This window comes from Cebus imitator, unplaced genomic scaffold (genome assembly GCF_001604975.1).
Source record: "Cebus imitator isolate Cc_AM_T3 unplaced genomic scaffold, Cebus_imitator-1.0 Scaffold131, whole genome shotgun sequence".
Taxonomy (NCBI): Eukaryota; Metazoa; Chordata; class Mammalia; order Primates; family Cebidae; genus Cebus; species Cebus imitator.
The window spans coordinates 2,217,501-2,229,936 of record NW_016107446.1 but is presented as its reverse complement, the minus strand read 5'-3'; the positions used below and the strand labels follow the sequence as shown (position 1 = coordinate 2,229,936).

General features: G+C 41.0%; 1 protein-coding gene across 5 annotated transcripts in view; it reads left to right on the top strand.

The window, feature by feature from the left end:
• Nucleotides 1–12,436, top strand: part of ST6GAL2 (ST6 beta-galactoside alpha-2,6-sialyltransferase 2) — a 95,919-nt gene that overhangs the window by 43,580 nt on the left and 39,903 nt on the right. For all 5 annotated transcript variants that reach the window (XR_005202261.1, XR_005202262.1, XM_037742968.1 and 2 more), the window contains exons 3-5: nt 6,803–6,900; nt 8,300–8,401; nt 10,719–10,893. Coding sequence is in view for 3 of the 5 variants with exons in the window: in XM_037742968.1 (XP_037598896.1) it covers nt 6,803–6,900; nt 8,300–8,401; nt 10,719–10,893 (375 nt within the window). In the remaining 2 variants the exon portion in view is untranslated. The remainder of the gene's footprint in view (nt 1–6,802; nt 6,901–8,299; nt 8,402–10,718; nt 10,894–12,436) is intronic.

Sequence of the window (12,436 nt, the reverse complement as noted above, 5' to 3'; positions counted from 1 at the left end):
TTGAAGCAGGCAGTCATTTGCTTCCAGTTGGGTTTTGTTTTAAACACCTCTGCATCAGAGGTGAAGATCTGGATTGCTCTTGCATGTCAGTGAGCAGTCCCTTGTTGTTTATTTCTGCATAAATATTCCTGACCAGAATCTTGTAAACTCTATTTAGAATTTGGATGAGAATGTGAAAGACACTGAGAAGTCCACGTTTCTGAAAAACTTGCATGCCAGTTATATCTTTATTAATTTCTAGTATCCAAATCTAATTTATTTTGCATGCACTTATATGAGTACCATTGGAACTGTAGAATCACAACTGAAGAACATGCTTGGAAATTTCTTTAAAATTCTCTTTATTGTTTTGTCTAGGGTCCTTTGGAACAGATTGTATATCTATTATTTTAAGAACATGTAAGCATAGCATGGCTCAATTTGTACAAATAGAAAGTTTCGTTTGTGTAAGTTGGTATCTCAGCATCAGCAGTGTACATGCCAGGTGCTGACCTCACTCCTTCCTATTCACCCAAATGCATGCAAGCAAACCCACATAGTTATGAATGGCTGGCAGAATAAAAACAAACACTGGCAGCACATTCCTTCAGGCAGCTTAGAATATTGGGGGTATGTTGTAGCTAAACTCATGTTGGCCCCTAAGTATCTACTTGTGAATTGGCTAAGTGAAGATCAAAAGACTTACCAAAGATCACGATCTTATGAAAAACTGAAGGCAAAGCTAGAAAGTATCTCAGATGGTCAGTGCTTATCAGCCCTACCTCTGCTCTGCCAGGAGGACCCCTCTCCACGCTGATGTCCAAGGGAGACCCAGTCAGTCTCAGGTTTGCTTACTGGCTGCCCTTTAGCTCCCCCTGGTGTTTGCTCCATGGGAAGTGCAGCCTCATCCTTCTAACCTGTTGGAACTGAGTCACACAGTGGAATTGTTTGGGTTAGAAAAGTATACCAGTTGTGAACACTTCCACTATGAATATGTTATTGAAAAACAAACTATTTGTTTTGGAAACCTGCATCGTTCTTTCCTAGAGTCATGAGATGATCTGTTTTCACGCATGCATATAAGCATTAATAATTAGCTTCAATGCAGTGCCACTAGCATTCCTGTGAAAATACGTTACAGAGAAGAAAGGTCTGCTCTGAACCACCAGTAAGAGCCTTCATGCGGGAAACCAAATTCAGTGTACTTGAAACTAGAATTCTGACGTGCGCTTGGGAAATGGGACATGGAGGGAGGGAGAGAGTAGGGAATGGGATGCATAGACTGGTGGAAAGAGCTTGAGACTTGATATGTCCTGTTACCTTTAAAAAAAAGCAGGAAAGAAGAAAGCAGTCCCTATACTCATTCAATGAGCATTAATTATTTATTAATCACCAACTCTCTGCCAGATCCTGTGTTAGACACAAAAATGGATAGGTCACAGCCCCAACTATCCATACCGGCATACTTCAGTGGTAAACAGACAACTCCAATGTTGTGGATTGGAGGACAGAGGGCTATGTAGGCTGACAGAACAGAAATGGCCATGGAATCCTAACCTCCCTGAGGGCTGGTGGCTGGGCAGAGAGAAGAAGTTGGTAAAGACTGCTCCAGGGAGATGAGACCAAACTGAAGGCCCAGCATCATATGGAAGTGAGAAACAGCATGGTGTGCATGTGGTGAGAGCTATAAGGAGAACACAGGCTCGTAGGGAGAGAAGAGAGAGAAGCTGACTTGGAAGGCAGATCATCTTTGTAGATGGCCTGCAAACCACTCTATGAAAATTAGGCTTCACTTAATAATTGTAATCATAGCTACCACATATAATACAGTCAAGGCCCTGTTCAAAATGCTTTTTTTTTCTTTTTTTCTTTTTTTTTTTTCTTGAGATGGAGTCTCTTGTTGTTACCCAGGCTGGAGTGCAGGCACAATCTTGGCTCACTGCAGCTGCCACTTCCCAGGTTCAAGCGATTCTCCTGCCTAGCCTCCCGAGTAGCTGGGATTACAGGCACACACCATCATGCCCAGCTAATTTTCTTATTTTTAGTAGAGATGGTGTTTCACCACGTTGGCCAGTCTGGTCTCCAACTCCTGACCTCATGATCCGCCCATCTCACCCTCCCAAAGTGCTGGATTACAGGTGTGAGCCACCAGGCTTGACCCAAAATGCTCTTTATGTGCTAACTGTTGAAAACCTTACAACCCTAAGCGATAGATAAGTTTGTTCCCATTTTACAGATAAGAAAATGAAGGTACCTCCAGTCACATGGGCAATGTCTGGATTCAAATCCTAGTCTGGGTTTTCAGGAACACTAGCTCTCATTCCTATGCCCCTGATGCACAGGCATTGTAGATTTTCACTGTAAAGAGATCACTGCAGCCAGGTGTGGTGGCTCATGCCTGTAATCCCAGCACTTTGGGAGGCCGAGGAAGGTGGATCACCTGAGGTTAGAAATTTGAGACCAGCCTAGCCAACATGGTGAAATCCCATCTTTGCTAAAAATACAAAAATTAGCCAGGTGTGGTGGCACACACCTATAATTCCAGCTACTCAGGAGGCTGAGGCAGGAAAATTACTTGAGCCCAGGAGGTAGAGGTTGCAGTGAGCCAAGATCATGCCATTGCACTCCAGCCTGGGCAACAAGAGGAAAACTCTGCAAAAAACAGAGAAGGAAGGGAGGGAGGGAGGGAGGGAGGGAATAAAGGAAGGAAGGAAGGAAGGAAGGAAGGAAGGAAGGAAGGAAGGAAGGAAGGAAGGAAGGGGAAGGGAAGGAGGGAGGGAAGGAAGGAAGGAAGGAAGGAAGGAAGGAAGGAAGGAAGGAAGGAAGGAAGGAAGGAGGGAAGGAACAGAGACATCACTCCAGGGCCTGGACTTCAGGGTGGGAGGGAAGTAAGTCAAGAGGTAAGGGTTACAGGTCCTGGAGAAAAACAGGGCTCCCAGGGTGGTGGGAAAGCACCGCTTTGCCCAATCCCAGGCTGGCCATTCTTTAGTGACTAGATGCTTGCTCTCCTGCTGTTTCAGTTTTCTCATCAGTGTAGGAGAGGAGGGGGATGTGGGGAATGGGGCCTGGGGCAGGGCAGTGACTGGGTGCTGGAGGGTTTGCTGGCCCAGAAGCTCCTTGAAGGGCTTTAATTTTCCTCCAATTGAGGCACTTGTCTGGCTCCATTCTCAAGGTCAACACAGCATGGTTCTGGCCTGGAAATGCCTCCTCCAGAAATGAAACTTGACTTTCTTCCCCTTGTATTTGCTATCTGACCTATTCCTTTTTTTCTAAATATGAATGGACAGCTTCTATTCTGGCAGTGCATTATCGAGGCATGCACAGCCAGGTGTACGTTTACAAAACATGTCTGTGTGACAGACAGTCTCCATGCACCCTCCCCTTCCATCCCAACCCCACTCTGCTCATAGAGGCTGCTCACAGAGAGCTTGCATTGGGCCTAGAACAAGCCTATGTGACTCTCCCTCCTTGCCCTCTCCACACAGATGGTCTTTTAATTTTATCGACTAATACCATCTCCAAAGGAATTACACTGCAGTACCTTTCTGTGCCCTGTACCTTGTGAAGTCCTTGGATGACTTAGAACACAGATCCACAATAAGACAACGGGCATTTAAATGCTGGGATGTTTTCAAGGGTGATACAATTAATTCAGGTTTGTTAGTCAACTAATAGAAATGCATCCACCTCTTGGGGCCCTTGGCTAGGCTATGTCTGAGGGGTGGGCAGCGTGGTTTGGAAAGAACTGGGGTTGAGGAGTGCTGGCATCACACTTCCTCTCTAGCTTGGGGCTGACTCCCTCCAAGCACCTGCAGTCACCTTGCTGTCTGGAGTCGCCTCTCACTGTCTGCAACCAGAGGATTGCCCTAGCTTGGCAGCTGGAACAGTGAGATCTAAGCTTACCCTTAGACTTTCCAAGACCCTTTCAGGGTCTTGGAAAAAACTCTTTTTGTAAATATACTCAGAGTTCTTTTCCTTTTGGTTGTTGACATTTGCACTGGTGGTACAAACACAATGATGCGTGAGACTGGGGCTTCTTAGCACAAATCAGGGCAGCAGAACCCAAAGCTCAATCTTTGAATACACATGGTTTTCAGATTTGTTGGGACACATGGGGAAATACGAGAAAAACATGTATGTGTACCAGTTCACAATGGAAAAGCCCTTGTGTAATTGCATTGTGAGCTGAGCTAGCCACCTTTTTCGTGAAATACAATTTTAACTTGAAAAGAAATGTTAATTATTCAGACTTGGATATTTGGCAGATATGCTCTCCAAAAGGAATCAAGGGAGCCTGTCACTTTTAGGAAAATAACTGATAGTATTTGTTGTCAATGATAAACTTTAAGCTTTGAACCATGAACTTGGAAGTTATCCAGACTTTAAAAACAGTGAACTCCATGATAATACTAATCAATGTGGTGTTTCAATTCTTTATAACAATATGTATCACAGTTTGGAAGATCTTCCTAACTTACTGAGCTGATAGTTTTCAGATGATCATTGTGCAATATTATACAATTACACAAGTGAAAGATCTATTTTAAGAGAAAAATAGACTACAAGTTTTAACGTAACAGAGAACAACAATTTCATTGATAGGTTTCAGATTCCAAATTATAACCAACCCCTAAGAAACTGCCCTTGTAGAGCCCTTGTAGGAGAATATTCACAGCTCTTTGGAAGGCTTCTTAAAATAGCTCTCTCTACTCAACAATGTGTCTAAGCTTTTATATACTTCAAATAAAACAGCATACTGCAACAAGTTGAATTCAAAAGCAGATATGAGAAACCAACTTTCTAAAAAACCAGACCTTAAAGAGACTTGCAAACACTTAAAACAGTGCCAGTCTTTGTAGTATTCTTTTTGCTTTTGAAAATATAAGGTTTTTAAAAATTGAAATAAAGTTATTTTAAAATAAATTAATAGTCATTTAAAAATTTCCTTTTTTACTTTCTAGTATGATAAGTATCAGTAGATATATTTCATATGTCCAAAATGTCTTTGCATTATCAGTAAATTTCAAGAGTCTATTGTTTGGGGTAATCTAATTTTTCTACCTCAAATATTATTTGAATTTTCATGACAAAACATTTTTCAACAAAAATAAATAATAAATTCATTACCTCAATAAAGTATGAATAAATCCTTAAATTGTGAAGTAAAAACCTGGTTTTAGCTTAGAGGGATTCATGTATTTTGGCATCATTTATACAAAGAATAGATCCCCTTGAATGTAGAGATTGGCAAACTTTTTTAAAGAGCTTAGTAGTAAATTTTTTAGTCTTTGTGAACCATGTCTCTGTCTCAACAGCTCAACTCTGCAGTTATAGACAGTCTGTACAGAGTGTGTGTATGTTATGGTGCAACTTAATTTACTAAAACAACTGGCAGGCCAGATTTGGCCAGAAGGTCATAATTTGCCAACTCCTGCAAAATTTCCCTTAAAAGAACATTGCGAGGTTTTGATGACATAGCCACCTACACTTTATGCATTCATGTGTTCCAAAAGTGTATTAATTTTGGTGCTAAAACTGGACTTTGAATTCTTTTAAGTTCAGGGCTTGTCAGTGAAGGCACCTTATATAATTGTGTTTTGGGGGGCATGCATGGTGAGTTTCTTCTGTTTGGGGAGCAAGAAGACGACTCCAAAGGAGCATGTAACAGGGGCTCAGGGAAGAAGGCAGCTGCCTCAGGCACTTGTGCGGGGCTCAGGTACCGTAAATGCAACTCCTGCTGGCATGTCAGAAATACCTCTTTTCACCTCTCTTACAGATAGGCAGTGTCCTTGCTCCAGGCCAAGCTTGGAATCTGCATGAGATATTTGAAGCTAAAGATGGCCCTTAGAAAATTGCTTTCTTGCTCACTGACTCTGGCTTCAGGCTGGTTTCTGGGAATTTCAAGACACATGTATGTTTATAGACTGCCTTATGCAAAGGAAACCTATCTCTTATTCCCAATGCTAAATCAGCTGAACCCACTTTCCGGTACCTCCCACTCTTCACCTCCTTGTCAGCCTCCAGGATAGTGATCCTTGTTTTCATCCAAGACCTCTCAGCCCAGCATTCAGAGAACTTGGGCAAGTCTGGCTGTCAAGTTGAATGAAGTGAGATGTAGATTTATGTTGCATGAATAGTTCAAGTTTGGTGAAGCACAGTGTGTGATTACAGAACATAAGAGCCCTGGCAGCTGGTGGCGCTCGTGGTCTCTCCATCTCACCCATCCTCAGCGGTGAGAGCAGTCTAGAAGGCTGTTTCTGCTAATGCAGAATGCTCTAAGTTTGCTCTCACACAGGTCTTCTTGGTATCGACAGCAGTACATAAGGCTGCATGGAAGTCAGGGCTGATTTTCTTTCTTTCTTCAACATTAAATGCAGAATCTCTGCTTAAGGGCTGGCTTTCCTTTTAGGCATACACCAGCACCAAAAAGCAGCGCTTTCCTCTAGTGTTTTTACCTGCTCCAGTAGAGTCTCCCTCAAGAATCTCCCAAAGTCTTGGAAGCTTTGGGCGAATGGCCGCATAAAGCATGTCATTTGTAAAGAATGTTGAAAAGGTAGCAAGTATCTAAATATCACTTAGATGATACAGTATCGCCCACAATGGGATAGATTTTATATCTATATATATCCATATTGATGTTTCCTTTAGCCAGGATCTCATTCTCAATGAAGAGTAAATTCTCTGAAAATCATGTGGGGATATCGTAACTTTATTGGTGGTATGTAATTAGCTTCAGGTATTGAAAAATTTGCTTTAACATTTTTTCCTAGATTATGTGATTCTACAGAGAACAAAAGTAAGCTTGTCACTTATGTGCCCTTAGATTCTCATGATGCAGTATTGAGATTTAACTCTGCTCCTACACGTGGTTATGAGAAAGATGTTGGGAATAAAACCACCGTGCGCATCATTAATTCCCAGGTAAGACAGATGAAGTGTTTTGTGGATGTGTGTTTCTTATGTTTAACTTGATGAGTGAAGAGAGATAAGTTTAACTGGATGAGTGAATAGAAGTTACCTGGTTAATTATGATTATGGTACTTGTTTCTGTCACTCTTACAATTAATACGAATTAATGAGGAAAACTGCAGAGAAATAGGAATTTAGACATGACATGAATGGGGGAAATGAGTAAATAAGATTAAAAGGAAAAATAAGTAGAAATAGAAATATATATATATAATATTTATAATCATAGACTTAGCTTGTTGTATTTTGTGAACTGAGAAAAGTTAAACTTAGAAGAAATAGCAATAAGGAAAGCAGAGGATAAAGGGGAGAAAAGTATAAAATCTGAGGATCCGTAGGACATCTTTGCAACTTTAGTCTGTTATTTGGAAATTTGTAAAAAATGAAAAGGAATTGTTTAATTGGAAATAAAAAATATAGTTTCTTCACGTTCTTAGTAAGAATGCCTTGCAAATTTATAGCAAAATCGTCTCAGAACAAATACGACGATTTCTAGAGTTTCAAAAGGTGTAGAAAAAATGAGATGATGAGTGATTTATGGCAAGTTGCTTGCAGAACAAAAGATTAGCTTTCTGCACAGTTCACTGCACCAGGCAGCCTGCCGCAAGGTAAGAAACAATTACCATATTTCCTTAATTCAGAGATGTCATTTGATTGTAAAATCTGCTATTCATTTAATAACAACTTTTCACAAAGAAGGAGATAAAGGCCACCAAATTAGAATATATATCATCTGTAACTTAAATTCTAACTTCAGAAACTTTAACATGTGAAGGAAAAAAAGTATGTCATAATAATGGTAAAAAGAAATGTGTCTTAAAACTGAGGAAAAATAATACATGTTTTTTTTCCCAAAACAATAATTTTTAAAAGATGATTGGCAGCTGAGATTGAAGAACTCATTCAGAGCTAGGTAGGGCCACAGAAGGAAGGCTGCAGCCGGCACCCTGGAGGCTCCTTCAGAGCTCACTTCATCCACACCCGCAACTCTGTCTCCAAATTACATGTGAAGGCAATTGTAGAAGATGTTGTGGGGCTTGAATTAGCTAGGGAGTTGCATCCTTCAGGACGTGGATTCAATACCACTAGACATGAATACATTGCTGGTGAAAATGTCAGAACGTGTTTTTTTGTTTTTTGTTTTTTAAGTAATTTCCACAAACATTCTTTAAGTGCTTCTGCATGCAATGCCTACCTCTCTCCCTCCCCGAGAAGAAAATACAAAGTCTGGGCCACCTTTTTCTCACCCTAGTTCTTTTTAATTTTCACTTCTTTTTAAAAAGCAATTTAAAACAAACAAACAACAACAAAAAAAACCCTGGCTTTGAAATGGTTTTCTGTGTGTTTGCAGATTCTGACCAACCCCAGCCATCACTTCATTGACAGTTCACTCTATAAAGACGTCATTTTGGTGGCCTGGGACCCTGCCCCATATTCCGCAAATCTTAACCTGGTAAGTGTTTCCCTGAATGTGCCCACCCCATGGTCAGACAATGGCTTTTACTAGTTAATGGTAAGAGCAAGGCAAGGATTGAGCTTTGACAGACAATGAAAGTACCCATCAATACCAATTTAATGCGTTTTTGTGAACACCATGTTGACATCCAGTTACAGTTGCATACTCGTATTAATCATCTAATGCCAAAGTGCTTTCATGCAGAATTGGTGTGCAGGGGGGCTGGGCGGCAGGGAGGAATGTAGAATATCTAAATATTCAGAAATTCCTAGTTACACTAAAGGGTTGACTGATTAAACTCAGAATGGTTTCATTGTGATGGGGCTGCATTACCTTTCAAGTAGAGGGAAGACCTTTTGAAATAAATCAAAAGTGACTGGCAAGAAAAGCTCAACTTTGTGAATCCACAGCTCAGTTTTATTTAAATGGGGCCTGTTCTAGGCTTTTTTTAAGTGTGTTCCTCTTTGACTTCTACTTCTTAATCTGTTTAATTTTATGCAATAGGGCTGAAACAAGTTTATTACTAGCCATAAAAACACAAACAGGTTATATTTGGGACATTCCGGTAAATCATTGCCTATCTAAACAAGCAGCCAGCTACTTTTGACGAAACCCTTCATGAAAAGCCAGCATGCTTGTTTTTCAGTAAGGGCTGGAAAAGATGGATAGTATTTAACCTAGTAAGAGATGCTGTCAGGTCTGTAAATGAGTGTCTTTGACTTGGTTAGTCAAGACCAGAGAGGATGTAACCTTCTTAAAATGAGTGTCAGGGAAAGATCTTTGCTCCTCCGAGAGGTAACTTCCCAAGATCGAAGCAGGTCCTGGAGAAGGAGCATTTTGGTCACTGTTGACCTTGAGACTGAGGCTGGACATTTACCTCACATGATTACTTATGATTCTTGGCCAAGCGTGCAAGTCAGAATCATCTGGAGAGTATTTTTCAAAATCTATCTGTGAGAGCCCCATCTCCAGAAATGTAAGATATATATAGCCTCAATGTGTATTTTTTGAGAGGGTCTTTAGTTGATTCTCATATGTACCCTCCACTGAGAATCAAGCATCAGATGGGTGTTTGAACTTTTCAACTTTCTTTCCAGCCTGAGGTTCCCTGGTTTTAAGCTCTGGCAGTTTTCTTGCTGTATGTGAACAGACTGAGAGTTTCTAGCTATTGGACCTTATTTCTTCCTCTGTTGGAAGCAGTCCAGCCCAGGGCACCTTTCTCTGGGGCCTTTGCTGCCCCTTTCTGTGGTGCCTTTGCTGCCTTGTGAGGCCCCAAGAGGAGGGAGGGTAAAGGAGGGATTCCCCCTCTGGCCCCATATTTGTCTTGCTCCCTTGCCAGTGCCACATGGCTTGGGGGCTTAGTTTATGAAAGATTATCTGGTCCAGTCATTCTCAAAGCTTTTGAAATGACAGTGCCATTTCGTTAGTGGAATATTACCTGGGATCTTAATATATACCCACTATACACCATGATGTCTGTTTAAAGTGAGTTCTACAAGCTAAGCTTCTCCCCACCCACCCTCCCCAAATCTATGTCTTGGTTACAGCTGAAACGCTTCTGAAAACTTCTTTTTCAAAAAACATCCTTATTGACTTTTCACACAATAGCATACATTGTGTAAATAAATACAAGTGTACATTTTGATGAATGATAACAAATTTATATACTCATGTATCTACCATCACAATGAAAAACTGGAATATTTCCATCACCCTAGAGAGTTCCTTTGTCAATCCATCCTAGTCAATCTTTCCAGCCCCAACCCAGGCCCAGGCAGTAACGATAAAATTTCTGTCTCTATAGATGAAATTTGGAAAACTTATTTTTGAAATACACAGATCCAGTCCCCAGGGGTCAACAAACTACACCCATGAGTCAAATCTAGCCACCACCTGTCTCCATAAATAGTGTTTTATTAGAACACAGCACACCAATTCAGTATTTATCGTCCATAGCTGCTTCCGTGCTATGACGGTACAGTTGAGTAGAGGTAACTGACTCTGTGCCCTGGAAAGCCCAAGGTGTTGAATATCTGGCCCTTTGCAGAAAAAGTCTGCTGGTCCGTGATCCAGTTCATTTTCCCTATTTTACTAAAGCACAAAGTATTATCTCTGCTAGGGCTAGCATTCTGGTCTCTCTTTGTCCTCATCCTCTCATCCCAGTGAAGAAGTGTCTGTAGATGTCATGAGTCGTGATCTTTCCCATCCTCTAGCCCCAGCCTGGCCCCTCTGCCTCTAATCAACCAGCCATGCCCTGTCTCCTTTCACAGTGTAGTTCTTTCTGCTTGACTGCATTGATTTTTTTTTTCCTTAGTGGTACAAGAAACCAGATTACAACCTGTTCACTCCATATATTCAGCATCGTCAGAGAAACCCAAATCAGCCATTTTACATTCTTCATCCTAAATTTATATGGCAGCTCTGGGACATTATCCAGGAGAACACTAAAGAGAAGATTCAGCCAAATCCACCGTCTTCTGGTTTCATTGGTAGGTGTTATGTTAAAAATTGGAATGATTGGGAGGGCAGGCAGGGTGAGATCTGATATTTAACAAATATACAGTCGTGTTTTACAGGTTGAGAATACCTTATCTGAAATGCGTGGAACCAGAAGTGTTTCTGATTTTGGATTTTTTTCAGATTTCAGAATATTTGCAGATATTTAACTGGTTGGGCATCTCTAATCCAAAAATCCAAAATGCTTCAATGAGCCTTTCCTTTGAGTGCCATGTGGGCACACAGAAAGTTTTGGATTCTGGAGCATTTCAGCTTTTGGTTATTCAGATTAGGCTTACTCCACCTGAATGGTAAGAGCCGTTAACAGGTGGTTTTGGAGGGAAGGTAGGTTAACTAAGAAAAAGAGAAAAACTCGTGTAACAGACTACTCCAAATTTTCAAGGTGTAAAAGCAAGAACTGTTTTATTTTTCTCGTGATATTATGGGTCAGGACAGGCCTGGCTGGGCAGTTCTTTCTGTTCCACCTGGCGTCCATGGGGTTATCTGGTATATTCAGCTGCTTTGTGGGATGACTTCACTCCCACATCCATCCAGTCCCTTTGCAGGTTTGGCTAGAGACCCAGTTCATGCCTGCATACAGTCTCTCTAGACCATGTGCCTGCACACCGTCTCTCTAGCATGGTGGCCTCAAAGTAATTGGACTTCTTAAATGGCAACCGATGGATCCTAGGGAGAATGTTTGAAAACACAGGTAATCAAGAATTTGAATTTCAAGAATTTGCATTTTTCTCTGCCACTGCTGATTTCTTAAGGCCAACACGTAGAGACTTTCTATTGGCCAGGGTCATTGCAGGGCTCACTTGATTCCAGGGGACAAAACATACACCTGCCTTTTGAGGCAGGTAAGGTAGGCGTGTCCAGGAATCCGCAGCATCTTGAATCCACTACGCATGCCTGTTCACATAACTTATATCATGTTTGGCTGTGGAGCTAGATCTGTGACCACAGGGTAATGTGTAGTGTTGTAAGATTATGAGTGGGTATGGGCTTTGATGAGACCAGTTCCAGTATCTCATTTAGCTCTCTTAACGAAAGAGTACAGCATCTTTCATCTACGATGGGTTTTATACAACAAGAGGGCATCATACTGTGCCTACATTTTTTTTCAGTCAAGCTTTGATCCTCAGAGTTTTTGGTTTTTACCCCATTTCTTTATGTTTTAGCTTATCACCCCATTTTTCTTTGATATTACCTGAGTAGGGTAATATTAAGGAATATCCTAGATCCTTTTGGCAATATGAAAATCTGTACAAGAACCACAGAATATTGGTTTTGTCTTTAAAGAACTGTAATGTTCTCTACCCCAATTTCAATGAATTTACAACCCTTTTTCCTTTCTTGGGCTGTGCAGTTCTTCCCCATGAATAAAGGAAAGATTTGTAGAGATAACACTGGTTTGGTTATGGATTCAGGACACGCAGGTATCCTGGATTGAAGCTTGCAGATTTTAGAGTGGGTTTTTGGTATCATAATAATGTGAAACATTTTACATATAACTTAAGAAAAAATTTACAA